This window comes from Taeniopygia guttata, chromosome 28 (genome assembly GCF_048771995.1).
Source record: "Taeniopygia guttata chromosome 28, bTaeGut7.mat, whole genome shotgun sequence".
NCBI classification, from domain to species: Eukaryota; Metazoa; Chordata; class Aves; order Passeriformes; family Estrildidae; genus Taeniopygia; species Taeniopygia guttata.
The window spans coordinates 4,891,103-4,917,650 of NC_133053.1; the positions used below are offsets into that span (position 1 = coordinate 4,891,103).

A 26,548-nucleotide genomic window follows, 5' to 3' on the forward strand; every position below is an offset into this window, starting at 1 on the left:
CTCGGCTCCTGGGCTCTTCCTGCGTGGCAGAGCTCACCCGATCCCCGCGGGTGACCTGCGCTGGTGGCTCAGGTTCCCACTGCGGGGATCACCTTACGGAGCCAGCCCCATCCATAATTCAGCAGCGCCGCAGGGATGCAGCGGGCGGGCAGGCACGGCCGGCAGCCCCCCGAGGGCGGCCCCATGGAGAACGGTGTGGGGCAGGAGCCCCCCGAGCCGCCCGGCCCCGCAGCCCCCCGGCCTTCCCGCGCCCGGCCCAGGCTGGTGTTCCACACGCAGCTGGCCCACGGCAGCCCCACGGGCCGCATCGAGGGCTTCACCAACGTCAAGGAGCTCTACGCCAAAATCGCTGAGGTCTTCGACATCTCGCCTACCGAGGTGAGGGGCTGCGGCCTGGGGTGGGGTCTTCATGCCCCAGGCAGGGACACCCGGCCTGAGGCACTGTCTGTGGCCTGTGCTTCCCCGAGTGCCCAGATGCTTGCAAATGTAGTCCCCAAAATTTTCTGGAAGAGTGTTATGGCCTCAGGGTTGTATTGGCTCTTCTGGGGAGGGATTGGGGGCTCTGTGGTTCAGTTTCCCCCCAGTATGTGGGCAGGGAGCTGTGGCTGCCAGTTCCTGTCTGATTCCAGCTGCCCGGAGCTGGGGGAAGCTGCACAGGGATGAGGCAGTGCAGGGTCCCCACAGGCTGGGGGTCCCTGGGCCCCTCTGTTCTAGCAGTGCCCAGATCTGACTGAATCCCCCTGAACTGGCTGTGGCTCCCCTGACACCTCTTGCCCTACTGGGGCATCCCCAGTCCCTGCTGATGGGGTTCCCCGGGGCAGATCCTCTTCTGCACGCTCAACACGCACAAAGTGGACATGCAGAAGCTGCTGGGGGGACAGATTGGCCTGGAGGATTTCATCTTCGCCCACGTCCGGGGTGAGACCAAGGAGGTGGAGGTGACCAAGACAGAGGACGCGCTTGGCCTCACCATCACAGACAACGGGGCTGGCTACGCCTTCATCAAGGTGAACCCCCGGGGAGCAACCCGTGGCTGAGGCAGCCCTGGGGACTGTGGCCCTGCAGGTGACATCTCCCGTGCATCCCCTCCCTGGCACCAGGCTCCTCCCTGACTCCCCACATCAGTCCTTCCCTGGCTCCGCCCTGGCCCTGGGGACGTTTGGAAGGGCTTCCCTGCCTGACCTGGCTACCAAAGGGCGTGGGACCACTGCGGTGGTTGTGCGTGGGTTGGGATGGGGGCTGTGTCTGACTGTCCCCTTGTGCTGTGTGGTCGCTGTGTCCCTGTCCCACCGTGGTCCCCAGAGGATCAAGGAGGGGAGCATCATCAACCGGCTGCAGACAGTGTGTGTGGGGGACAGCATCGAGGCCATCAACGACCACACCATCGTGGGCTGCCGGCACTACGAGGTGGCCCGGATGCTGCGGGAGCTGCCGCGGGCTCAGCCCTTCACCCTCCGCCTGGTCCAGCCGAAAAAGGCCTTTGGTGAGTTGGGAAGGTCCCTCTGCTCTTGCCCTGGGGACCCTGGGATTGTCCCCAGCCCCCTGTGGCCCTGCAGCCCCTCCCCAATGACCGAGTGCCTCCCAGGGTTTACTGCCCCCTCTGCACCCCCACTATGTGTGTGTACACACTGCCCTGGGGCACCCACACCTGCCCACCCCGTGGGCACCCCCTTGCTCTGTGAGCGTTGCCCAGAGCATCCATGAGCACCCCATAACCACGAGCATCCCCCCGCCGCACCCCTGGGTGCCCCTGACACCCCACCCCGTCCCACACACGGCTCACTCTGCATGACCTGGTGGGTAGGGGGATGGCCGGGCATGAGCAGCAAGGGGCAGGGGATGCCCGGTCCTGCCAGTGCCTCACCCCCACCCGGGGCACAGACATGATCGGCCAGCGGGCACGGACGGGCAAACCCCCGGGCGAAGGCAGAGTGGCCAGCGGGAAGGAAACGCTGCGGCTGCGGCCACAGGGTCCGGCCGTGCTGGAGGAGGGGGTAAGGCCCACCCGAGTCCCCCATCCCGAGCCTGTGGCGGCTCACCCTGTGCCAGGGTGGCGATAAGCATCCCCGCGCCCCCGGGTGCTCCGTGCGCTGCCCGGCACTCACCCCCGGGCCCCTCGCCCCCAGCCCAGCCCCTCCGAGGAAGAGGATGCCCGGCGGGTGGACGATCTGCTGGAGAGTTACATGGGCATCCGCGACAGCGAGCTGGGTGAGGAGGGGGCCCAGAGCCTCACCTGTAGCTGACGCTGCCCCTACCCCTACCACTGACCTGCCCCTGTCCTGACCCTCACCACAACCCTGCCCCAGCCCCTGCACTGACCCAGCTCCTCCTCCTGATGCAGCTCCTGCCCCCAGCCCCTGACTCAGCCCCTACTCCTGTCCCAGCCCCACCCACTGGCCCTGACCTCCCTCTTCTCCCCAACAGCCTCGACGATGGTGGAGGCTGCCAAGGGCAGCCCCAGTGTGGCCCAGCTTGCCCAGGGGCTGGACTCGGTGCTGGGCGAGTTCGCCTTCCCCCCAGAGTTCGTGGCCGAGGTGTGGGCAGCCGTCTGCCACCCCAAGGGGGATAAGGAGTAGCTGGGTCACTTTTGTCCTTTCCTCACGCCCCCACCTCATCCCCACCCCATCTGGGGCTGAGGTGCTGGTGGGGGTCCCCATCCTGTCCCCCACACCCTCCTGATCAGCACCTAGATCTCTCCCTTGGCTTGGGGGCCAGAGGGCACCCAACCCACCCACCTTCCTGAGGATCCCCCTTGCACGTCACCCAGTGCGGTGGGCAGCGGCTGTGGCTCATTAAAGCAGAGACTGGAGGAGAAGGGCTGTTGCTCTGATTGTCAGCAGGGTGGGTCCCTCCCAGGTCCCCGCCCTGGTCACCCCCAGCGGGCACCAAGAGCTGCACGAGCTGTGCTTTATTTGGGAAGGGAGGGGGATGCAGCCCTGTGCCCCCCTGGCTGTTGGGCTTGTGAGGGGGGAAGCCCCTGGATGCGGGTGATGAGGATCCCCTGTGGGTGTGGGATGGGGCATGGCCGTGTCCCCCTGCCCAGTGCCCGTCCCAGGGCGCTACTGCAGGACAGAGGCAGCGGTGAGCTTGCGGGGCAGGGAGGGGCTGAGGGAGACGATGGAGGGCCGGGGGGGCAGCCGGGGGTACACCCGCTGCAGCACGGCCCGGCGGAACAGGATGTACACCCAGGGGTCCAGGATCTGGTTCCAGGTGACCATGCGGATGTAGATCAGCAGCATCTCCTGCGTGTCCGTGGGCAGCACCTGCTCCTGGCCAGGCAGGTGCTGCAGGACCATCTGGACAATGAAGATCTGGGGGGAGAAGGGGACAAAAATGACAGTGGAGGATCCATGAGCTGCTCCAGGATGGGGAGGTGATGAAGGTCGAGGCACAGAGCCCCTTGGAGGAGTCCTGGCCCAGTTTGGGGCACTGCTCTGCCTGTCACCAGGGACCAGCTCAGGGTATAGAGAGGTGGCAGGGGGACACTGGCAGGGGAGGTCTTACCAAGGGGACACCCCCAGAGCTGGGACCTCCCTAGCAGGGACATGGAGGGGACACAATGACAGCTGGCACCTCACTGTGAAGGGTGGGGGACACCAAGCCCCAGGAGGGACATTGGAGGGGGGAACACACCAAGACTGAGACCCCACAAGGAGGAACGGGGGACATAAAGACCCAGGAGGGACATGGAGAGGTGGTGATGGGGCACGCCAGGACAGAGGCCTCACCAGAAGGGGCATCCAGCAGATGGTGGCGATGATCATGATGCCCACGAGCTGCACCATCATCTCCACCTCGCTGTCACGGCGCCGCTGCACCGACTCGCGGTCGTGGTAGACGCGGCAGAGCGTGACCACGCTGACGGTGTTGAGGACGAAGGAGAGCAGCACGGAGAGGATGCCCAGCAGTGCGAAGAGCAGGCAGAAGATGACGTTGCCAGTGTCGGGCAGGAGGGTGAGGAAGCACCAGGAGCCCGGGAACTGCAGCGTGTAGCGCCCCAGCCCCAACAGCGGCAGCAGTCCCAGCAGGCAGGAGAAGCCCCACACCAGCCCCACGATGGCCCAGGCGCGGCGCTTGGAGAGGCTGGTGGAGCGGGAGAAGGGGCGGTTGATGCCCAGGAAGCGCTCCCCGGCCATGGTGGCCCCCAGCAGCAGCGGGCACTGCCCGAAGAAGACCATGGAGAAGCCGAGGAAGTTGCAGAGGTGGCAGCCAGGGTCGACCTTGGCCCAGGAGAACTTGGTGAAGTGGTAGGGGATGATGACCGAGGCTGTCACCAGCAGCCCCATGAAGTCTGTGACCACCAGCCCGCAGAGAAAGATGAGGAAGGAGGAGCGGGCCTGGCTGGAGAGCTTGCGGGAGGAGCTGACCAAGACGCAGAGGGCAAAGAGGTTGGAACAGAGGCCGATGAGGCCGAAGGTTGTGGAGAACCAGGGTGAAGTGATGCTGTTCTGGGCGCTGGCACGGCCATCGCTGGCATTGAACACCCCGAAGCACGAGTCTGCCTGCCCGGCCGTGCTGCTGTTGGGGGGCTCCATGTCCTGCACTCCCTCCTGCTCCTTCCAGCAGCCTCAGGCACCCACCTGGCTCTGCTCCATGGCAGGAGCCCCCCGCTGCTGCCAGCACCAAGCCTGCCTCGCCCTGAGGGGGGAACAGAGGGAATTTAGGGCTGTTCCCTATAGCCGAGCCCACCCATCATCCATCCCGAGCCTGCACAGACGGGGTCCTCCAGGGTCTGTGGACAGGGACACTCGGGTGGGACCACAGCCCAAGGAGAGGGACACCAGGGTGGGACCTGGCTCATGCCGCCCCCAGGCACAGCTGCAGAGGGTGCCAAGGGCTGCAGCCTTAGAGCTGCTGGGATTAACTGTCCCGGGCCAGAAGCCACGTGGGGCTGCAGCCATGAGGCTGAATCCTCACAGTGGGTGCTGGGGAAACTCAGCTTTGACAGCCTGGCTCCCTCCTGCCCCAGGAGATCCCTGGGCCATCACCCTCCATCACGGTGGGGGACGCAGTCTGAAGGATGCAGGCACAAAGTGACAGGCATGATCCTGACACTCTGCCTGTCCCTGAGTGTAAACCCCTGGCTCGTTGTGAAGATGTCCCATTCCTCCACTGTGCTGGGAAAACCTGAGGTACAACTTCAAACCTGTACCTCAGGTTTGCTGTGCTGCAACCCTGGCACTGTGTCCAAACCACAGCCAATGTTGGTGACAGACCCACTCTGCTTTCCTGGCACCCTCAGATTGGGAGCTGTGGGTTTGTCACCAGGACAGTGGCTGTGACAGGGATGGCCACGGTGATGGACAGCCCAGTCAGTGTCGCTCTGCCTCTCTTGGGCTGGGAAGCATCTGGAAATCACAGACTCGTGGAATATCCTGGGCTGGAAGGGACCTACAAGGTTCATCAAGTCCAACTCTTGGTCCTACGTGGCCCTTCATTTAAATTAGTCCAGGTTGCAAATGGGATGATGTGGGACAGGACAGAGACCTGGCAACAGTGGGGACTGGACACTCTGGGGCACAGACCCCCACAGGGACACTTAATTATTACTTATATCAAACACTCAGAGCTTGTAATTCATCCTGTAAGACTGAAAACTCTTTTCCATGGACAGAGATCACAGCCAGTGTCTCTCGGGGCTCTGTACAGGGGGGTTCCTGAGCCCTGCCAGGGTCCCAGGCAATCCAGGGCAGCCAGAGGGAAGCTCTGGATTCCCACATTCTGGGAGCCAGTTCTCCAGGCTGTGGATGTTCTTGCCACCCCACTTCCCCCAGCCCACCCTCCTGGCTGACATCTCAGCCCAGTGAGATGCCCTACCCCAACATGCCACCCCTGCAAAGCCCCCATGCAGCGCTGCCCTTGTGCAGGGTGGCACTGCCACCTGTCCTCTGTCCCTCATAGGAGTTAAACCTCACACCAGCTCTGCTCACTGCCCTGGCTGTTGGTCCATCTCTGGCCTGGCTCTGGGTCCCCCAGACACCCCTCACTGCCAGCCCCGCTCCGGCCCTGCTGCGAGGGTGGCCACAGGGTTGGGAGACCTCGAGGCACGGGTGGGCTGGGATGGGGCCAGGCATTGCAACACCCTCTGGGCCTCATCCCGGTGCCAGGCGGGGTGAGGGAGCCAAGCCTGGCACTGGCACCGGCACCGGGAGCTGCAGCCCAGGGAGCGGGGAAGGGCCCGGCATGGTGCTGGTGGCTTGGCCCCATCCCTCTCCTGTCCTGCGTGGGGGGCTGGCGGTGCTTGGTGGTGAATCACTGTGAGGGTGGGCCCGGTTTTTCCATGAGGCAAGAGCCAAAACTCGCTGCTGTTTGTTCTCACTGCTCCCCGAGGGACAGCGTCAGCCCCAGAGGCGTCGGCCCTGCAGACACATGCTGAGGCCTCAGCATGACATTCTAAGGCCCTAAGGAGTCACCAGCATTTCCCATGTCCTCTGAGAGGTGACAAAGTCACCCCTGCCCCGCCGCGGTGCCACACGAGTTCCTTCACCCCCTGCCTGACACGAGCACAGCCCGGGCCCCACTGCAGCCTGGCCAGGGACCCCCGGGGCTCAGGGGACTCAGAGCTGGGCCCGGGGCTGAGCAGCCAGACCCCTGTGCAGAGCTGCCTCAGCTGGGCACTACCCTTAGAGAAAATCAAATATTTACAGGGGGCCACTCAGCAGCTGCAGGGCTGGGGCTGCCTCCGGGAAGGGGCTCTTGTGGGGTGGGGGGTCCCCACTTGCCATTCCCCTCATCGCAGGGGGATGCAGGAGGATGGACACGTGGGGACAGCAGAGCCCAGGGACTGCCCCCACTGCCCCCCTGTGCTCGGGTATGGTGTTCTGGGCCCATCAAAATGGACATGCCATGGGAGCCAGGGTTTGGCAAGGGGTGCTGGGGTAAGATTCCAGAGGAGAGGAGCTGGCTCTGGAATGTTCTGTTGGTGTGAGGCACTGGCAGTGGGGTGTGGGGGGTCCTGGCAGCACTGCAGGTTTGGGTCCTGCTGCAGATGCACCAAGGCTGCCCTGCTCTGCTGGGCACTGCTTCCTGCCCTGGCCACATCCGAGGGGAGTGAGGGAAAGGCAGATGGGGAGTGTGGGAAGCTGCTCCTTATCAGCTTCTGGCCCAGCCCACTGCTTCCCCAGGCAGGACTGGGCATGGGGTCTGGACAAGGCTTGCAACATCCTGCTGGGGTGGGGGCTGGGAGAGGCACCACCACCTGCAAAGGGACCCCCAAAGCAGACAGCAGTGACTCCCCCACACCCCGTGCTACCCTCGAGCCGGGGTCTGCCCCTGGTGCTCAGCCACAGGGCAGCCGTGCAGAGGATGCTGCAGGGTGTTGCATTTATCCCTTGGGTGGCCACTCTGCTCGCTGGAGCTCTCCAGGACGATGACCTCCTGCACCATCTCTTCTGGCTCCACAGCCTGAAGCCCCTGGTGCAGGTGGTCCCATGGGACACTGTGTCACCTGTCAGGGATGGTTGTGGTCCCACTGCCATATCCCTCCAGCCTGGGGCTCTGGGGGATCAAATCAGGCCGAGGTCATCAGCTAGGACAGGAAAGGCCATGGGGATGAGGACTTGGCAGGGCATCAGTGTTCCTCCCTGGACCCACAACCATCACTAGGGTCTGCTCCTGAAGAAGTTGGCCTCGTCTCTGCCAGAGAGATCCCCAGGACACCCAGGCCAGAGGACATTTCTGGGAAGCAGTGACATGCAGGATGGTTTCTGCCAGGCATGATAACTGTCCTCGCCGGGGTTTTCCCTGTCCCCGATGTGGGGCAGGGCAGAGGTCCCCAGCCTCTCGTCTGACTGAGAAACCACTGGCACATCCCCATTACAATCTCCAGGGCCCCGGAGCCGGGCAGGCGGTGGCTGGAGGATCAACCCGAGTGCCCGGGAGTGCCGAAGTTGGGGCTCGGCAGCCCTGGGCACCAGAGCCCCCCCGTCCCGCGGCTGCCTCCGCCCGCAGCGTGGCGGCATCTCGAGAGCTCCAAGGCTGCTGCTCCGACAGCCCGAAATAGACCCTTCCTTTCCCGGCCCTTTCCTGAGCCTTTCCTCCTCCTTCTCCGGCTCTTCCCAGAGCAGCCAGCGGCACATGGGGGCGGGGGAGACCCGAGCCCGTCCCGGCAGGAGAGCCCCGACAGCAAATCCTGGTTCCGACGGGACGGCCAAGACATGCCTGTCGGGGACCCTCGGTCCGGGGACAGACAGACAGTGGGGGCAGCGGGGAGACCGTGTCTCCGTCCCCCTCTGTGGGGTCTCCGCTTCCCCTCCCTCGAAACGCCCCCGATCCTCGGGGCTGTGTGCGAAGCCCCGGGAGCCGCTGGAGACCCGACGGTCCTACACAGCCCCGGGAGCCCCGGACAGCCGCTCCGCCCGTCCCCCCCGGCGGTCTGTCCGTCCGTCCCCGTCTCTGTCCGTCCGTCCCAGCCTTCCGGGCTCTTTGTCCCTTGGCCCCGCATCTCTCTCCCCTCCAACGCCTCCCTCCCCGCACAGACCCGAGCCCTACCTCGCTGCCGGCGGGACCCACCCGGCTCGGCTGGGCTCGGCTCAGCCCGGCTCGGCTCAGCCCGGCTCGGCTGGGCTCGGCTCAGCCCGGCTCGGCTCAGCCCGGCTCGGCTCAGCCCGGCTGGGCTCAGCTCCGCCGCGGGGCGGGGGAAGGCCGGGCTCGCCGCGCCCCCCGGAACCGGCCCCGTCCCTCTCCGCTCCCTCCCTGCCCAGGCGGGGGTGGCCCCCCGGCCCCATCGCCCCCGCTCCGGGCAGCGCCCCGGGGACCCGGCAGCGTCCCTCCGGTGCAGCCCCCGCGGGGCCGGTGCCCAAAGCCCCCCCGGCGGAGGAGCCGCGGTTGGGTCCGTTCGGGGCTGCGCTCCCGCCCCGTTACTCACTTGTTTACCGGAGCCAGTCCCTGCCCGGGCGGGTTTGAGGGGGGTGCTCGGGCCGTGCCGCCCCCCCACAGCGGCGGTGTCCCCGCCGAGCCCCGCAGCGACCCCGGGACCCGAGAGGGGAGAGGCAGCGGCGGCTCCGGGCGCTGCGGTGGGTCCCGGGGTGGGTCCCGGGGTGGGTCCCGGGGTGCTCCCGCAGCCCCCGCCGTCCCTGCCCTGCGGGATTCGCCTCCCGGGGGCTTTCCCAGCCCGGCAGCTCCGAGCTCGGGATGTCGCTGCGCTGTCCAAACCCGAGACCAGCAGCGGTGGCATGTCCCCAGGCAGCGCTCCCTCCCACGGGCTCGGCCGCCGCGGCTGTCCCCGCTGGGCCCGGGCTGTGCCCGGAGCAGCTGAGCCCATCACGGATGATCGGACACGGGGCAGCTCCACCGCCCGCCCCGCCCGGGCGTGCCCCGGTCGAGCCGCTGTGTCCTCGGCACAGCTCAGGGAGATGTGGACCAGGAGGAGCACTGAGAGCACCAGGTCAGGGAAAAGCCGAGCACAGACCCCGATCTGGCCCTGGCACATGCCCGGGGACTGCAGCAGCTCTCGGGGCTCAGGCCCCTGTGCTGCTCAGTGGCCCCCATGCAGTCAGACATGCAGGAAACGCCGTGCCTGGCAGAGGATATGGACCCTGTTCTGGCTGGAGATACAGTGGGACGTTGTTAGGAGCGTTCCCCCACCTCTGTGTGTGCCCAGGAGGGAAAGAGAAGGGCTGTGGGAAGGGAGGCTTTGCCTGGCAGCTGAACAGGGAGGGCACCAATCACCAGCTTTAGGGTTTGGGGTTTTTTCCCCGTTTCCTCCTCCCTGGCCAGGCCTTCACTCACTTCCTGTGCCGAGCCCTGAAACCCCCCGGCACAGCAGCAGCTGGAAATAACTGCCAGGAAGGGGAGGCAGGGAACGTGTCCGGCGCAGCTGCTGCCCCTGGGGATGTCTGGCAGGATGGGGAGGGGGTACCCATGTGCAGGACCAAGGCAGTTGGGGTCCCCCACCCCCATCTGCAGGCAAGCCAAGCCCCACAAGTGTGGTGACCAGGGCAGGAACGGAACCTCCTGAGCACCAGCTCCCATGGTGGCTCTGCAGATGGATCCCGCCAGCAGAGCCAGGACAAGGCAACACCCCTGAGCCATGGGGCAGCCCCCAAGGGCTTGGAGAGCCCTGCACAGCAGGTTTGGCTCTGCCCTAGTGCTGGGGGACCTGGGCAGCCCCCTAAGTCCCTACACCATGGGGCTGTACTGGGAGGGCTGGATGCAGGTAGGAAATGGCCTCTTGGTGAAGCCAGGGCAGAGGCTTCCTGCACCCCCGGGCACCACTCACCCGCACCTCATCCTGCCTGCCTGAACGGGCATACCCCGGGCTTAGGAGGCTTGTGGGGATGGAGCCATGTGGGGTGATCTCAGAGGAATGCACTTGTGCCCATGGGCATCATCTGGTGGGACCAACACTAGCCAGTCCCACCTCACGCTGAAGTGCCCCTAAGGTGACAAAACCTGTCTCAACAGCACTAGAGACCCTTGGGAACCCCTACTTCATCAACAGGATACTGGAGAGTGCAACTGCTTCTTGCCCAGGGCAGGGAGAGCCTCACAGTCATGGTGTGGGAGGGACTGCAGGCTCTGGAATCCGGATTTTCCCCTGTAAGGAAATATCCCAAGCAGCATCCCTCTCCTCTGCTCCACCAGTGCAGCACTAAAGGCTCCCATGCCCCAGCCAGGACTGAGGGATGTGGCACTGCTCCCAGGCTGGGGAAGGCAGATCCCAGGGGACGACGTGCCAGGAATGGGGCCTGGGGGAGGGTGAAGCAGGACACAGGGCAGTGCTGAGCTGGTGCAGTCAAGGGCCCTGTGACTCCAGCTGGGGAGCAGCAGCTGGACTGGTCTGGCACTGAAAAGGGGGAAGGATGGGGTAACAGACCCGAGACACAGGGGTGAGGACACCCAGCCCAAGCACCACCCTGGGGAGCTCCCCGTGCTGGCTCAGTGTAGTACTGGCTGGTGATGTCATTCAGGAGCAATGGGGATGCCCATGCCCAGGATCTCATGGCTAAAACAACCCTTCTTTTATTTACACCAAAGACTCACGGTCCTTCATGATAAATGCAAAGACAGAGAAAAGCCTCAGGAACATGGCCAAGTGCTGGGCCAGGCCTTGGGGCCATGCATAGAGCAGTGTCTGTGCCGTGGGACGAGCCCCTGCCCACCCCTGCCAGGCGTCCGAGGGCACTGGGGCCTCACCGGCGGTACCGGTAACGCTTGAAGTGGAACCAGAGCTGGAAGATGCCGTTGGCAAACTGGCAGCGGAAGCCGTGGCGGTGGGAGTACTCCCACTCCCTGTTGACAATCTTGAAGGCGATGTCCTCATAGGGTGGCCCGGCATGGAAGCGCAGGATGGCGAAGTCCTTGTTGTCCTGGCAGGCCTCCAGGAAGTACTCGGGCGTCGAGCGCTTGTCAATGAGGTCGGGGTAGAAGATGTTGAACTTGTAGCCCTGCACGATCTTGGGGGGAGGGTTGTCGAAGTCGTAGTGGGTCTGGTTGTACTTGTTCCACTCGAAGCCGGTGTGCACGCGGTTGAAGAAGCGGGGCTTGCGGGGCCGGTACTTGTCAGCCCACAGGTAGGCCTTGCCCGTGAGCGGCATCTCCACGCTGAACTGCGCCTCGTCCGCGCCCATGCCCTCCTTGGCCTTGCGGAAGAAGATGTCGTCGGTGCTCTCGGAAGCGTCACCTGTAGGGGAGGAGAGGTGACATCAGGTTCTGCAGTGCCAGCCAGGCCCGGGCTGTGAGACACTGCTCCAAGGCGTGCAGAGAGAAGGAGATGCTATGCAGAGGATGCAGAACTGGATACAGGAATGCACGGGCTGCCCAGCTGTGTCTGCACCCACACACCCTGGTGGTAGTGAGGCAAGTCCCCCAGTGAGCACTAGCAGCCTGAACACCATCTCCAGGCTCCTGCCCAGGCCACAGCGCCCTTTGCTCCAGGAGCACCCCCTGCCAGGTCAGCTCTGGGTGCCTGACCCTGATGAAGCTCTTACCCTTTCCTGAGGGCAGTGTCCCCTCCAGTCCTGCACCCCGACTCTCTGCATGTCCCCCGTGCTGGGCAGGCTGCAAAGGTGGCGGGTGCAGGGCCTGCCCTGGGGCTCACCTGTCACCTGGAGCTGCTGGCGCAGGAGCAGCAGCCGGTGCGTGTCCTCCTCGGCCTCCAGCACGTGGGCGTCGAAGGGCAGCTCGTTGGGGCCCAGCAGCCGGGGGCTGTACTTGCCCGCGTCGTAGTCATCCAGGCTCTGCTGGATCAGATCCTCCTCCATCAGCACAGCCTCCCCCTCTGCCTCTCCTTTGGCCTCTGTGTCCTGCTCTGCCTCTGGCTCTGAGGATGGCCCTGGCTGTGCCTCAAGGCTCTCCTCGGGATCCAGCCTGCATGGAAGGGAGAAGAGAGGACTGGGACGGGGATGGTACCCTCGCTGGCTGCTCACCTGAGCTCTGCTAGGGAAGGGTGAGGGCACAGGACTGCCTTTGTGCCCGGGGACAGGCCCAGGAGTTTGCTCACCTGTCACTGGGGGAAGCCGGCTCCCGCTTGATGATGGGGAAGAGCGGCTCGCTCTCCACACCCTGCTCCTGCTTCAGCTTGTACAACTTCTGACGCAGCACGTCCTGGTGCCGCTCCCGCAGCCTGAGGAGTAGAGGAGCTGTTGGGTCCCAGCCAGCAGAACCACCTCACTCTCACTGCCCAAAGCTTTGACACCCACCTCCATGGGCAGAAACCTGCTGGGCTTGGATGGCTTTGGGCTGAAAAAGCCTCAATTCAGTTCTCTCTTGGACACCTCACTAAACATCACCACTGCAGAAGGGACTGGATGTCCCACCCTGCTCCCCTCTTGGAAATCAGCCATCTCAGAGAAGGTAGAATAACCTCCCCCATTCCCCCCTCCAAGTGGGTTTATGCCTCCCCAGCTCTGCCCACGGCAGTCTCTGCTCTCACCTGGCCCGAGCCATGTAAGCCTTCAGCTGCTGCAGGAGGCTCTCCCAGTACCCGATGTCCAGGTTGGGCCCTCCTGCCCGGATCTTGCTCTCAATGCCCTGGTACAGGGCTTGCAGCTGGTTGTATGTCTTCCCCTTGAACACGGACTGCACGTCTGAGCTGACCGAGGCGTTGACGCCGTCTCGACGCTCCCCTGCACAGGTGAGGGCAGCTGGTTGGGCTCCGAGCTGTCCCGGCCAGGGACAGCTCCACAGCCACCACCAGGCAGGTCCAAGAGAGCCCCTCTGAGCCTGAGCACACACAGGGCCCTCCATGACCCACCCCTCACAGTCCCCGACACCCCACCAGGCTCTGCTCTCCTGCTCACCTGGTCCTCCTTTCCCGGAGGCCTCCAGCTTGCGCAGCTTGGCGATCTCATCCTCCGTGATGATGGTCATGTCCCTCCAGAAGTCCACGTTCTTGCCTTGCTCCAGCTCCATGTACACCTGCAGGCAGAAGACACATCAGGCACCTGCTCCACACCAGGGACAGGAGAGCAGAGCTGGCAGAGAGCTCTGAGCCCAGGCAGAAGGGCAGCAGAGCAGGCACCTGGATGTCCTCCACCAGGTCCTCCATGTCAGACACGGTCAAGCCGTTGAGGAAGGTGTAGGGCTCGTGCATCTCCACAGCCAGGTCATCGTCCTCTGCGCTGATGTACTTGGCCAGAAGATCAATGGGTTTTGCCCTCCCATCCCGAATGCGGATCTTGGACCTGGCGAAGGCGCAGAGGGACAGTGGGGGACACTGAGCAGTGCCATCCTCTGCCCCCTGCCAGGCCTGGCTCTGAGCGGGTGCACACCTACCGCAGCTTGGCCTGCTGCAAGTGGAAGTTGTCCTCCTGCTCCTCCCAGGTTTTGAAGTGCTCAGCCTCCTTCTCCCGCTGCAGCATCTCCAGCTCCTGCTCCCGCATGGCTTTTTCCCGCTCCCGCTCCAGGCGCAGCTGCTTCACCTGCCCAGGGTGACAGAGCTGTGAGGCCACTGCAGATGGGCACCACAGGCACCTGCTCGAGGACACAGCCGTGACATGAGCTGTCCCTGAGCTGCCTTGGCTCCTGCCAGCCCTGGGGGAGACAGGGGACACCGGCACAGCTGAGTGCCTCAGTGCCATGACCTGGCATTGTCTCCCTCAGCACCTCCTGACCTCCTGGGCTCAAACCTAAGGCAACAAGTTTCTCATCCTGGAAGAGCAGGAGTCAGGGTTCTATGACCCCCACAATCCTACAGACTAGACACACCCAGGAGAAGAAAATGGGGACTTCCCAGTGAGAACCAGGCTGTAGACAGGGCTCTTAGTGACATGGAAAAGGACATCTTATCCAACCTTCTGCAGCTCCAGACGATTGTCCTCCTGGATTCGCTTGTTCCTCTCCTTCAGGTCCTTCTCATCCAGATGGCTGATCCCTTTCTTTTCCAGTGCCTTAAACAGAATAACCGAGGGAAGCTGTGAAAGGACCCAAGGACCTCCACAGCCCCTCACTGGCCAGCAACTGCTACTCCCCTCACCCATTTCTGCTGCTCGAGTGAGGTCTGATCCTGTTGAAAGTCTCTAAATCACTCAAACGCTGCTCCTGAAACCCCTCAGCAAACCCAGGCTCAGCCCATATAGCCCCCCTGGCCTGGTGAGGTGAGTGCCAGCACAACAGCATCACTGTGTCATGAGGGAAGGGACCTTAAAGGTCATCTTGTTCTACCTCCTGCCATGACAGGGACACTTTCCACTGTCCCAGGCTGCTCCAAGCCCTGTCCAGCCTGGCCTTGGGCACTGCCAGGGATCCAGGGTGGGCACCCTGTGCCAGGGCCTGCCCACCCTCCCAGGGAACAATTCCTGCCCAGTTTCCCATCCAGCCCTGCCCTCTGGCAGTGGGAGCAATTGCCCTGTATCCTGTCCCTCCAGGTCCTTGTCAAGTTCTTCTCCAGCTCTCCTGGAGCCTTTGTAACCACTGGAAGGAGCTCTAAAGTCTCCCCAGAGCATCCTCTTCTCCCTAACCCTGAACAGCCCCAGCTCTCTGCCATTCCTACAGCAGAAGTGCAGCATTCCCGTGACCATCGTCACGTCCCTGACCCAATAAATGTCACCCAGCACTCAGCCTGCAGCTCCCAGACCCTCTCCTGCCCTTGACCCATCCTAGCTCACCGCCCTGGATACAGACCCCACCTGAGGCACAGATCCCCCTGCCTCCCCCTGCCTGCAGGGCCAGGGCAGAGCTCACCTTGCTCCAGATGAACGTCCCCAGCAGGTTGTTGTCCCCGAAGGGATTGTCCGTGTTGGTGTAGCCCATGTACTCCTCACCCCAGCCCATCTTCTCCCGCTTCTTTCTCTCCTTGGCCTCCTTTTTGGCCAGCCGCCGTGCCCGCTTCTCCTCGGGCGTTTCCAGGGCCTTCATCAGAGCCGCCTGTTTCTTCTTCTCCTCCCGCAGCCTCAGCCGCTCCTGCAGGCTCAGCTGCTGCCCCGGCTCCTCCCGGGGCCGCGGCGGGGAGGGGGAGCTGACGGAGGACACGGAGGACTTGGATCCATCTCTCCTGCGGCGCCGCTCCCGGCTCCGCGCCGCCCTGTCCCGCCCGCGCTCCGGGCTGGAGCCGGAGGAGCGGCCCCGGGACCGAGAGCGCTGTTTCCTCCGGTCCTTACGGTGCCGGTCCCGGCTGCGGCTTCTTTTCTTCTTTTTCCATTTCTGTCTCTCATCGCTGGAGTCCGAGCTGGGGGGGCACAGCGGCCTTCAGCGGGAGGGGGGCACGGAGCGCCTCCCGCCACCGGCAGCGCCGGGACAGCGAGGGGCACCCGCGGCCCGGCCCTGCCCGCCCCGGGTCCGGCCGGCCCGAGCCGCCCCTCACGGCCCCCACCGGGCCCGGCGGTGGGACCCCGCTGTCCCGGCCCCGCTGCCCCGGCCCCACAGCCGCTCGGGGCCGGGTGCGCACTCACCCCGAGCTCGGCTCCCGGCGTCGGCCCCGGCTCCGGCTGCGGTGTCGTCGCCCGTGGCTCCCAGAGCGCGAGCGCCCGCGATCCCGATCCTTGTCCCGGTCCCGCTCCTTGTCCCGGTCCCGCTCCTTTTCCCGGTCCCGTTCCTTTTCCCGATCCCGCTCCTTGTCCCGGTCCCGCTCCTTTTCCCGGTCCCGCTCCTTTTCCCGGTCCCGCTCCTTGTCCCGGTCCCGTTCCTTGTCCCGGTCCCGCTCGGAGCGGCCGGCCCGGCCCGGGCTGCGCGGCCCGGAGCCCATCGGCGGCGGCGGCTCCGCCCCGGGGCCTCGCGGGGCCTCAGCTCACCGGGCTGCCCCGCCGGCCGCCTGCGCCCGCCCCGCCGTCCGCCTGCGCCCGCCCCGCTCCAGCAGCGGCCCCGGCGCACACAGGCGGGCGGAGGGCAGCCCCAAGCCGGGGGCGGGGCTTGTACCGATCCCCGCCCGGGCCGAGAGACCGGGACAGAACCGGGCTGGGAACGGTGCACCGGGACAGAGCGGGGCTGGGAACGGTGCACCGGGACAGAGCGGGGCTGGGAACGGTGCACCGGGACAGAACCGGGCTGGGAACGGTGCACCGGAGCGGTACAGAGCTGTGTGCCGGGGACAGAACCGGGCTGGGAACGGTGCACCGGATCCGATATGTGCTGTGTGCCCGGGACAGAACCGGGCTGGGAACGGTGCACCGGATCCGATATGTGCTGTGTGCCCGGGACAGAACCGGGCTGGGAACGGTGCACCGGGACAGAACCGGGCTGGGAACGGTGCACCGGGACAGAACCGGGCTGGGAACGGTGCAGAGCTGTGTGCTGTGTGCTATGTGCCCGGGACAGAACCGGGCTGGGAACGGTGCACCGGGGCGGTACAGAGCTGTGTGCTGTGTGCCCGGGACAGAACCGGGCTGGGAACGGTGCACCGGGGCGGTACAGAGCTGTGTGCCCGGGACAGAGCTGTGTGCTGTGTGCCCGGGACAGAACCGGGCTGGGAACGGTGCACCGGGGCGGTACAGAGCTGTGTGCCCGGGACAGAGCCGGGCTGGGAACGGTGCACCGGATCCGATATGTGCTGTGTGCTGTGTGCCCGGGACAGAGCGGGGCCGGGAACGGTGCACCGGAGCGCTTCAGAGCTTTGGCAAAGGGACTCCCCGGAGGAGAAGGGGAAAAAACCCTCCAAACCACCGAGGAAAGACAAACAGCGCCCAGCCTCGAGCCCCCGGAGCACAGACGGGATCACACCCCAACATCGGCGTCCCCATCCGGCCGCGCCCCCTCCGCGGCCCTTCGGCACACGGACACGCGTGGGAACAGCGACATCCGCGGGGACAGCCACCGGGACAGACTTGGCGCGGGCTGGCATGGCCAGAAAACCCCTCAGCATGACCCAAGACGCCGCCTCAGCCCTGGCTGGGAACGAGAAGGGGAACACAGGGGCGATGGAGCAGTGGCTGGAACGAGAAGGGGAACGAGAAGGGGAACGCAGGGGCGATGGAGCCCGGCAAACGCCTCTCCTGCCTCGGAGCAAGGCTGTGAGTGCTCTGGCTTCGCTGAAAAACTCCCCAACGTGCAATTCCAGGACACATGGCTGGAGAGGCAGCGGCAACCAAAAGCTGCATCCTCTCTGCGTGTGCTGAGGGTCTCTACGAGCTCCTGGGTTTGCCCCAGAGCCTTTACAGGAGATCCCATATTCTCCTGCCAGCCTCATACCTGTCAGGGAGAGCTCACCTGCAATGGGCAGGGCAATGGTCACAGAGCCTGAGATCCCAGCTGGGACCTTGGGGACGAAGGACAGTGCTGGCACAGACCTGTGTGGGAAGGGGCTGTCCTGAGGGGTCAAATCTCAGCGTACAGACTCCTGGTGCCTCCGTTAATGGTGGAGAGCATGGACAGCACCTGCTGGGTCACTAAAGGGAGCCCAGCAGAGAACAGCAGCACAAGTCCACAATGAGCTGAAGTGCAGCTGGAGGAACACTAGGAACAAGGATGCTCTTTCCCATGGGCAAGTGCTGTTCCTGCCTTTCAGCCTCTGTGGGAAGCACTGGAATTGCTGGGACAGGAGGTGACACACCAGCCTGAACAGGGGCAGTTTCCTTTAGATCAACATCTACCTACAGGAACTCCTTGTCCCCTTGACAAAGCTGTTCTAAGCCTTTGCCTCTGCTCTTACAGGACCACCCCAGCCCATCCAGACCTGCTCCAAAGTGTCCAGCATTTCAGAATTACACAAGGATCATCTTAAAAAGGGAAGAAAATTCTTTGAATAGAATGAACATGCAGCAGGAGCTCTGGGTTCAGCCCCTCTCTTGGGACCCAAGCACAGCTCCAGCTCACAAAGCTCATTCTCTGGGGCACTCCCTGCACACACACACCAAGCAGCTTTAGAGACCCCCTAGAAATGAGGGAAAGGAATAAAATCTCCATCAATGATGCCTGAACCACCTCAAAAAAGATGTTTGATTTCAGGTGGCTGGAAAGTCCTGATGAGGCCAAACCCTCTAGCCCCTGACTGAGGTGGTCCCAGGGCAGGGGCCTGGGTCAGAACAGCTCCAGCCCACCCTGGTTGCCCCCAGAGCCCCCTCAACCAGCACAGCACCCAACAGCAGCAGCTGCAGCAGCGGCATGTGCCTTCCTCTGGCCATTCTACACACATTGCTAGAGGAAAAAGCGGTTGAATTTCAGCTTTTTGACACTCCTTGCCTTGAGCCCAAAGGCAGGTGAGGCTGTAGGCGTTGCATGGCTCCCATTCCCCTCCACCAACCCCTGAGCCCCCCCAGCCTGCAGAGCCCCCCGGGTGGTACAGGAAGGTGGGATGGGACAGGAGCTGCAGCTGGGAGAACGAGCTGCCAAGCAGCAACAGAAAGGGGAGAGTTTCTGGAGAGACTTTTGATAGACTATTTGGTAAATACATGGATACATGAACAGCAGCAACTTGCACAATCCCCAGACTGTGCTCCCAAGAAGCACAACTCACAGCCTTTTTCATCTACAGGCAGGGAAGGGAAGTCCAGGTCCTGTATTCTGGGCAAGAAAAAAACATCAATTCCTGAAGATTCTCACTAAGTTCAGTACAGTACAAAAGCAAGAGCTTCCCATCAGCCCAGCTACCTTCTGGGACATTAACTGCTCCTGAGTGCTGCTGTGAAGAGATTCTGGGGACTGGGGACTGAGGCCTGAGAGCAGGGTCCCGCTTCCCCACCCTTCTACCTGGAATCCCAAGGACAGTGAAGATTGTAAAGGGAATAAAGAGACTCTTTCTCAAGCGAGGTTCATAAAGCACACGAACAAGACCTGTCTCCCTCTGGTCTAAAGGATTTCCTGTTTTCTGTCTGGGAGATGGAAACAGGATTGCTGGATTCCAGACTACGCTATGATATGTGTCCTGCTGATGGATGAGCCTGAACACTACCCCGTGACATCAAATTCTCTCACCTATAGCCCACAGCCCTTGCAGAGCAAACCCTCTCAGACACCGGCAGCAGGGATTTCCACCAGCAGACCCCAGGCAACAACCAGTCACCCAGCGTTCTGTCCAAGAGTCCATGAGCACAGCAGTGCTGGCACAATTCCATGGCAGAGCCAGGCTCCCATTCCTGCCTCCAGTGAGCGGCCGTGCCCTCGTGTCCCTGCCTGCCCTGAGGGCGGAGGGGATGTGTGAACCCAGTGTCCGGGACCCCAGGGTACACCCAGAAGCACGTGAGGGGCTGAGTGGCTCCACGAGGACGCAGGGTCTGACAAGCCCCACCGGGCTGGGCAGAGTGGGGAACTTGCCCTCCAACGTGGCCAGGCTTGGGAGGTGCCCAGTTCCCTTCTGTCCGTGCCTGCGGGGCTGCAGCAGGCGGTGGCCAGCTGGATGAGGTGTGGACTCCAAGCACAGAGGGAAGGGAGGCGCAGCAGTGCAGCACAGGGTGAAGGTGGAACCCATCACGACTTCGAGGAGAGCTGAGGAGTCCACGTCGCTGGCACCAGGAGCTGTGTGCACTGTGTGCTGTCCCGCACAGTGTCACAGACAGGAGAAGTCACTAGAGAGTTTGGATCCAAGTGAATTGGCATGGCTACTTTGGACTATGGTAACATGGGAGCAATTCTATTCCATGGCCTTTAATACATTTCATTTTCATAGCACCTTTCATCCCAGGGTTTAAGTGCTGTAACGGAAGCAGGTACTGTGCACCCATTAGCACGGGGGAAACCGAGGCACAGAGTGGTTTAGTGATTCGCCTTGGGCCACTTGGAAAAACCGTGGCAGTGTCTGGACAGCCTTAAACCTCCTGACTCCCTCAGTTGGTGAGACCACACTGCTGCCTCACATGAAGCCACTCCGCTCCCTGCCCTCCCCAGCAACGTGCTCCTACCCATTCTTCGGTGAAGTCTCATGCTCCTTTTTGATGCACAAATACACGACCAAAAAAAAAAAAAAGAAAAAGAAAAAAGAAAAAAAAAGTGCAGTAAACTAAATGTTTAAAAAAGCACATTTGTGCTGACTCTGTGCAAAGATAAAAGAAATAAATACATGATTAAAAAATTAAAAAGGTTCACAGTATCACACATGGATAGGTAGCTATGGTAGTGCACATCTGGAAAACACTGTGTTACTACCCAGGATTCTCTACACCCAGCTAGAATTCTCTGCTGGGAGCTGCGGGTGAGCGGGTGGTTTCTTTGCTGCCCACATCTGGGGTAAGTAGAAATACATGGTTATAGTTTTGCTCCATTCTGAAACGCAGTGCCCGGGATCCTGCAGTGCAGCAATACTGGTGTCAGCAAGCTCTTCCCCATCCCACTGGAATGGCTGCATCAACGAAAAGGGAACACATCGACCTGCAGAGGGAATCGCTGCTCTCTGGGACTTCTGTGTCTGCATAGAGATTACTGCAAGAGGCAGAGAGAACAGAGTCACACAATCATGGAATTGTTAAGGTGGGAAAAGACCTCCAAGAATACCAAATTCAGCCATCAGCCCAGCACCACCACCATGTTCACCACTAACCCGTGTCCCCAAGTGCCACAACCACTCATCATTTGAACACTTCCAGGGACAGTGATGCCTAGGCAGCCTGTTCCAATACCTGACAATTCCTTTTCACTCAAGACATTTTACCAAATATCCAACCTAAACCTCCCCTAGCACAGCTTGAGGCTGTTTCTCCTGTTCTGTCCCTTGTTCCCTGGGAGCAGAACCTGACCCCCACCTGGCTGCACCCTCCTGTCAGGGAGTTGTGGAGAGTGAGGTCTCCCCTGAGCTTCCTTTTCTCCAGGCTGAGACCCTCCTCATCTCACTTGTGTTACAGCCCCTTCCCCATATCCACTCCCTTCTCTGGACAAGCCCCAGCCCCTCAATGTCTTTCTGGTCCTGAGAGGAAAGAGGATCAACCCCTGAGCACCAGTGACCACATCTGTCAGGTCTGTGTCCTGCCAGCTGCCCAGCAAAATCAGAGGATGTTCTACATCCTCCAGAAACGGCAACATGTCTGGGAAACCTGAACTCCCCAAGGCTTTTCCTGCACCAAACAACTGGGAATAAGCCACAGCCCTTGCTGAGCAGGCCAGGGCTCTGCCAGCACAGAGCTGACCTGAGAGGCAGCTGGGCTCTGCTGCAGCCATGCATGAGCCCCACGCTGCCAGAGGCCAAGCTGACCTTGCAGAGGGAGCAAAAACTCCGACCTCGACCCAGCGGGCACCCGGCACACGGCTGTTGGACACTTACTGTATCGCTCTCCTCATCGGAGACAGAGTGGAGCTGAGTGCTATAGTGGAGCGGGGAGTAAACCCAACTCCTCTCGTCTGTCGGCTGCCAGAGTGGCCAGAGACGGCAGGGAGAATGCAGGGAGAGCAGCAGCAGAGCAGGGAGCAAAGGAGAGAAGAGGAAAAAATAAAAGGAGAAAATAAAAAGAGCAGGAAACAATACAGTAAGAACAGCTGTCCACGTGGAGGGAGAGCACTGAGCCCAGAGCCAACTCTCAGCAGAGGAGCCCTCCTCATCCTCAGCACGTACTGGCTCCCTGCCAACTGGGACACGGGACCTGTGCCAGCTGCAGTGGGGGTGGCACACCCTCTCCTCTTGTAGGGACAGAGTTTTAGAGCTTTTGAGATGTCAGGGAAACCTCAGCTTCTGGCCATGGCATCATCCCGGCTCCAGAGAAACGGAGAGATTTGGGAAGTGACTTACCTAAGAGTAGTGACAGCTCTGTTTTCCTGCTACCTGCTATCAGCTCTCACCCTTCCATTTCCAGAGCCCTGTGCAAGCTACAAACCGATGTCCAGGAGGGCTTTTACAGGGAAACTGGATTTGTTTGTTATGCGTTCCTCCTTCTCTGCAGAAGGCAGCAGAGCTGGGGTGAGACCATGGAGCATGGTGGCCACAGAAAGGAAACAATTATTGCTGAGATCTTGGGGACAGTGGAGTGATGGGAACAAGTACAACACAGAAGGCAAAACACAACTGGACCCTGGAAAGAATGAGGGGAAGGAGGTGTGCCTTGAGGGAAAGTTACCTAGCACTGGGCATTGCTGTGACAAGACACACTCTGCTGCCTACACAGCACAGATTCAAGGGCTGGTCTCTGCTTCCAGTGTTCCTAGTGGGGCCCCATTTACACTGCAAATAGGCTCTTTTGTCTCCAGAGGAGCTCCCACAGATAAGAAACTCCTCCTTTGACCCAGCCTGGCATTGCAAAGGAAGAGAAGCAGAACTGGGTGTTGGGAAGAAGCCTGAAGTGTTCCCAGCCCAGGAACTGAGCATGACAGTCTACAATGTACAAGGAACTACAAGAAGCCAGAGAAGCTTTGAAGCACTGGGCTCCACATGCTGAAGCCCCCAGTAACTGCAGCTCCATTAGTAGAGATTGCTGGGAGGAAGGCTGAGAAGCCCCTGTCTGGAGCTTCTCACAGGGCTCTGTCAGAGGTACAGGAAACCTTCCCACCACATCAAACTTGTCCCACATCCTTTTTCATTCATGAAGGTTCATCCATCCTGACTGAATCACATGCTCCAGCCAGTCTCTTTGAGAGCCTTTTAGGAGCTTTGATGCATGCAGGGAGCTGTGGGAGATAAAGGAGCACCCATTGCTTGGTGCCAGAGCAGCCAAACCCAGCTGGGGGCAGGAGGGGCTGCAGGAGGTGTTGCCTGTTTGCCCAGTAGCACCTTCCTCATGCCAATCAGCAACAGCCAGAGGCACATTCCTGCCCCTGCTTCCCCATGCACCCTGCCTGTAACTTAAATGGGAGCACCAGGCTGCACCAGCGAGGCTCTGGCAGCACTGCCACCACACCCTGGGGACAGCAGCTCTCCCAAAGCATGAGAAGGTAAATGCTAAACTCCAGAACAATCTCAGCTCTAGATTCAGCCCCTAAATGCTCAAATGCCTCCCTGCATCTTTTGAAAAGGAAAATCCTCCCTGCTCATAGAACACCTTCAGTAAGGAGGGAGCACACTGGTGATGCTGAGAAGGGCTGGAGAGCTGAAACCAGCCCTAACTCAGCACCAGCTCCTGCCTCATTTAGTTTATGAGCTGCTCCCCACAAGCCAAAACAGTTCTGTGTGCTATTGGAGTTTCAGAACCTTCAAAACATCTTAATAGTGCCTTTAAAACCCTCTTCCTGGGCTGAGGGAGCTGAGCTTGCATCACCTATAGAGGACCCATTGCCTCTCTGGCCAGATCTGGACTAAGAATCACAGAACAGTTTGGGTTGGAAGATCACCTAATATCCCCCCTTGCCACAGGCAGGGACATCTTCCACTATCCCAGGCTGCTTCAAGCCCATCCAGTCTGACCTTGGACATTTCCAGAGAGAGGACAACCACAAGTTCTCTGGGTAACCTGTGCCAGGGCCTCACTGCTCTCAGTTTTCACAAGGGTGGGGTGACACTACAGCCCATCCCAGGGTAGGAGCTGTGTCACCAGTCTGCAGAAAAGGGACAGAACTCATTATTCTCTCAGATTCTACAAGGAGATCCACTGGTGTCACTTCAATTTCTGCTGGGCTGGTTCCTAATGCCCACTCAATCCAGAGCCCCAGCTGTTGAGAGAAATGGGATGCTGGCCCCAGTGTTTCAAAGCTGCAGCTCTGCTCCCCTACGTGTTGTGCTGGAGTGGTCACTTACAATCCCAGAGGAATGCGAGGTAGTTCGGAGTCTGCGCTGGCGGGGAGAATAAATCCAGTACCTCCCATCTGTGAACTGAGTGGCCCCAGGACAAGTGAGGTGAGAAAGGAAACAGAGGAGAAAAAGGGTGATGTGAAAGAGAGGATGAAAGAGAAAGCAAAAAACAAGGGGTTGGGCAACTCCAGGCCTGAACAGTGAGCAGGTGGGAAAGCCGTGCAGGGAAGAGCGGCGCCCATGCCCTGCCACAACTCTGCACTTTAATTCCCTGGGGATAAACAGGAGAATGAAGTGCTCTCCAGGAGCAGACTTCCAGTCATCAGATCACAGCCTCCTGAGACTGGCCAAATCCTCCTCTGCACACACACCATCCCTTCACCCACCACTGCCCCTGAGCACTCCTGCAGGAGCAGCTGTGGTGCTACTTGAGCGCACGCGTGCAGCCTCACCTGAGCTCCAGCTCAAGTGGTTTTCCAAGGAGTGCACCCATGGGAACTCAGATCAGCTTTTCCCTTCATCCCAGCAGTGATAAACACTCCACAGCACACGACACACATTTAATGCAAAACTCAGACTCAGATGAAGTATGAAATGCTGATGAGCAGTCAGTCACACTGTGAACACACTCTGCAGAATTTTCTCTTGGACAGAGGTGTCCCTCAAGCTGTGGGCAGTTCATATGCCCAGGGACAGGGAGGAAGAGCAGCTGACCCTCACTAGAAGACACTTGCCAGGGCAGCAGGCAGGATCTGCCTGCACACAGCTGCCATCCACAGGCAAAGAGGGGGCAGTGTTAGAGGAGCCGTTTGCATTTGGAACAGCATGCATCCAACCCCAAACAAGCTGTAAAACAGGGCTGATTCCTTCCACAGCTCCCACAAGCCTCAGAGTGACTTGGCAATGAGTGAGCAGCTCTGCAGCAGGGTCACAAGAGCCCAGCGAAAGGCCAATGCTGCATTTTAGTTTAGAAAGGAGCCCAATGCATGGGCTCAGGTTGTGTCCAGCACCACAGAACCAACAGAAACGAGTCAGAGCAGCGAGGAGCCAGGCACCTCTTTTAATGAGGGTTCCAGTGCCCAGGCACGAGAGCTCAGCTCTCACAGGACAGGCACTCAGCTGTGCTCTGGGAATCCATGGGACAGGTATATGTTGCTAAAAAACTTCTTCTCTGGTCTGCAGAAGTTGCTCAGCCATTGTGAGAGCTGAGTGAGGACCAGCGCCAGGCTTCACGGCACTCTGCTGCCAACCACAACTTACTCCCTGGCTCAGCACTAGACTCCCACTGCATCACCTAATGCAGCCTGCAGGGAAAGGAAAAGCCGGAGTTCACCAGAGCCCAAGGTCACCCTCTGCAACCACCTCTCTCTGGGTCTAGGCCATGTTTGTGTCAGGAGAGCAGCCAAGATCTCTGGCTGAGGAAGGATGAACCTCTCTGTTGCACCCACATCACCTTGGCTTGTCACAGGAGCAAATGTGCTGGCCCAGATAAACACTTGTGCTTGGAAGTAGAGCCACACAGCTACAGCTACATCCACAGCAGGAGTGCCACCTGTGTGAGCCCCACTAGATGCTGTTCTGAGTTCTCCAAGTTTAATCCAGTTCCCTGCATTCAAAAACCCACCCAGCACCGTGGTCTCAAGGTGCTCCACACCAAGGTGGTGCAGGGCAGCCACTGCCCACCCGACTGCGTGGGATGGATACTGACAGCCGTGTCCAACCCTTCCCATCACCCCCCAAGGGTCAGGTGGAGAAGGTCTCTTACAAAGTATATGTCTGTGACTGGCACATCGTCTTCATCCGAGGCCTGGCTGGCTGGCTCCGAGGCCTGGCTGGCCGTCTCCACCTCTACGGTGGCTGTGGATGTGACAATGGCACAGGCTGAAGAAGCTGCCTCTCTGCAGAAGGGAAAGAAATGACAGTCTAGTCACTGAAGTCAGGACAGGAGGAAGTAAAATGGGTTTGTTAGAGGAGCTTCTGAAGATGCTGTGCTATCACATCCTGAAGGGTCACGTCAGGGCAGGGCAGGTCAGTACTGTGCTCAGCGCCACCAAAAACCCATAGCTCCAGCAAAGCCTCCAGCACAAGCAGCCATAGCTCAAAACCCACTGTATGGGCTCTGCTCAACACTCTATAAACACTCACTCTTTGACTTCTTCTTCAGGAGCTACAATCTCAACGTCACACTTGGGCTCCAGCTCGACACTGATTTGCTGAACCTCCTCCTGGACTCGCACCTCCTCGTGTGACCTGGAAACCAAAGGGGAGACAGGTCCAAAGACTCAGCTGGACATGAGTTACACATAGCCCTCAATTTTAGATTGGCCTGAATCAGTCCAGAGCCAGCCAAGCCTCTTGTGCAGCTCTGCCCCAGCACACAACTGCTGCTGCTGCTATCATGGCACTGGTCTACCAGAACAGACTCAGTGGCTGATTTCAGCTCAGAGGGAGCACTCACACCTCCCAGGACTGAGGATATGGATAACCAAAACTCCCAGGAAAAAGAGTCAGTTCTGGAAGATTGCAGCATTCAGGAATAAAAAAGTGGGAAAAGGTGGGAAAAGAGGACGAGAGAAAAGGAGTTAAACAGCAGTGCAG

General features: G+C 60.9%; 4 protein-coding genes across 14 annotated transcripts in view; 1 reads left to right on the forward strand and 3 right to left on the reverse strand.

The window, feature by feature from the left end:
* The first annotated feature begins 27 nt into the window (after positions 1–27).
* On the forward strand, positions 28–2,815 carry GIPC3 (GIPC PDZ domain containing family member 3). Its single transcript, XM_030256664.4, has 6 exons — positions 28–378; positions 822–1,007; positions 1,303–1,483; positions 1,882–1,994; positions 2,127–2,208; positions 2,425–2,815. Exons 1-6 carry the CDS (start codon positions 136–138, stop codon positions 2,574–2,576), a joined length of 957 nt encoding a protein of 318 aa, XP_030112524.4. The 5' UTR covers positions 28–135; the 3' UTR covers positions 2,577–2,815.
* Positions 2,816–2,893: 78 nt separating this feature from the next.
* Positions 2,894–8,930, reverse strand: TBXA2R (thromboxane A2 receptor). 3 transcript variants are annotated; one of them, XM_072919336.1, is made up of 3 exons: positions 8,867–8,930; positions 3,729–4,638; positions 2,894–3,311 (listed from the first exon to the last, which is right to left on the reverse strand). In XM_072919336.1, exons 2-3 carry the CDS (start codon positions 4,533–4,535, stop codon positions 3,060–3,062), a joined length of 1,059 nt encoding a protein of 352 aa, XP_072775437.1. In that variant the 5' UTR covers positions 4,536–4,638; positions 8,867–8,930; the 3' UTR covers positions 2,894–3,059. The 3 variants fall into 3 exon arrangements, with proteins under 3 accessions (XP_072775437.1, XP_072775436.1, XP_030112522.4); XM_072919335.1 differs by lacking the exon at positions 8,867–8,930 and adding an exon at positions 8,491–8,852; XM_030256662.4 differs by lacking the exon at positions 8,867–8,930 and having other exon boundaries at positions 3,729–5,012.
* Positions 8,931–10,939: 2,009 nt separating this feature from the next.
* CACTIN (cactin, spliceosome C complex subunit) lies at positions 10,940–16,197 on the reverse strand. Of its 3 annotated transcripts, XM_072919511.1 has the most exons (11): positions 15,960–16,197; positions 15,831–15,917; positions 15,124–15,607; positions 14,235–14,330; positions 13,717–13,862; positions 13,463–13,625; positions 13,242–13,359; positions 12,875–13,067; positions 12,443–12,565; positions 12,041–12,333; positions 10,940–11,623 (listed from the first exon to the last, which is right to left on the reverse strand). In XM_072919511.1, the coding sequence occupies exons 1-11, from the start codon at positions 16,121–16,123 to the stop codon at positions 11,133–11,135; spliced, it is 2,358 nt and encodes a 785-aa protein (XP_072775612.1). In that variant the 5' UTR covers positions 16,124–16,197; the 3' UTR covers positions 10,940–11,132. The 3 variants fall into 3 exon arrangements, with proteins under 3 accessions (XP_072775612.1, XP_030112898.4, XP_030112897.4); XM_030257038.4 differs by having other exon boundaries at positions 12,041–12,309; positions 15,831–16,197; XM_030257037.4 differs by having other exon boundaries at positions 15,831–16,197.
* Positions 16,198–18,723: 2,526 nt separating this feature from the next.
* The window catches only part of PIP5K1C (phosphatidylinositol-4-phosphate 5-kinase type 1 gamma), a 50,355-nt gene continuing 42,530 nt past the window's right edge, over positions 18,724–26,548 (reverse strand). For 3 of the 7 annotated variants that reach the window (XM_030257039.4, XM_030257041.4, XM_030257040.4), the window contains 4 exons: positions 26,096–26,200; positions 25,716–25,848; positions 21,560–21,643; positions 20,557–20,724 (listed from right to left, as the gene is read on the reverse strand). In XM_030257039.4, coding sequence (XP_030112899.1) covers positions 20,722–20,724; positions 21,560–21,643; positions 25,716–25,848; positions 26,096–26,200 — 325 coding nt within the window. In that variant the 3' untranslated portion in view covers positions 20,557–20,721. Of the gene's footprint in view, positions 20,725–21,559; positions 21,644–24,981; positions 25,255–25,715; positions 25,849–26,095; positions 26,201–26,548 lie in introns of those variants that run through there. The other 4 variants (XM_030257042.4, XM_030257045.4, XM_030257044.4 and 1 more) reach the window with 4 other exon arrangements.

What these genes read in the sequence shown, in the direction of transcription:
- GIPC3 (XM_030256664.4), top strand. Translation starts at nt 136, where the DNA reads ATGCAGCGGGCGGGCAGGCACGGCCGGCAGCCCCCCGAGGGCGGCCCC. An exon ending in CCAGCCGAAAAAGGCCTTTG is followed by an intron (nt 1,484 to 1,881) that starts GTGAGTTGGGAA and finishes CCCGGGGCACAG; the next exon opens with ACATGATCGGCCAGCGGGCA. An exon ending in CATCCGCGACAGCGAGCTGG is followed by an intron (nt 2,209 to 2,424) that starts GTGAGGAGGGGG and finishes TCTCCCCAACAG; the next exon opens with CCTCGACGATGGTGGAGGCT.
- CACTIN (XM_030257037.4), bottom strand. Translation starts at nt 16,123, where the DNA reads ATGGGCTCCGGGCCGCGCAGCCCGGGCCGGGCCGGCCGCTCCGAGCGG. An exon ending in GCTTACATGGCTCGGGCCAG is followed by an intron (nt 12,566 to 12,874) that starts GTGAGAGCAGAG and finishes TCTACTCCTCAG; the next exon opens with GCTGCGGGAGCGGCACCAGG. An exon ending in CCAGCAGCTCCAGGTGACAG is followed by an intron (nt 11,624 to 12,040) that starts GTGAGCCCCAGG and finishes CCTCCCCTACAG; the next exon opens with GTGACGCTTCCGAGAGCACC.
- TBXA2R (XM_072919336.1), bottom strand. Translation starts at nt 4,535, where the DNA reads ATGGAGCCCCCCAACAGCAGCACGGCCGGGCAGGCAGACTCGTGCTTC. An exon ending in TCTGCTGGATGCCCCTTCTG is followed by an intron (nt 3,312 to 3,728) that starts GTGAGGCCTCTG and finishes TTCTCCCCCCAG; the next exon opens with ATCTTCATTGTCCAGATGGT.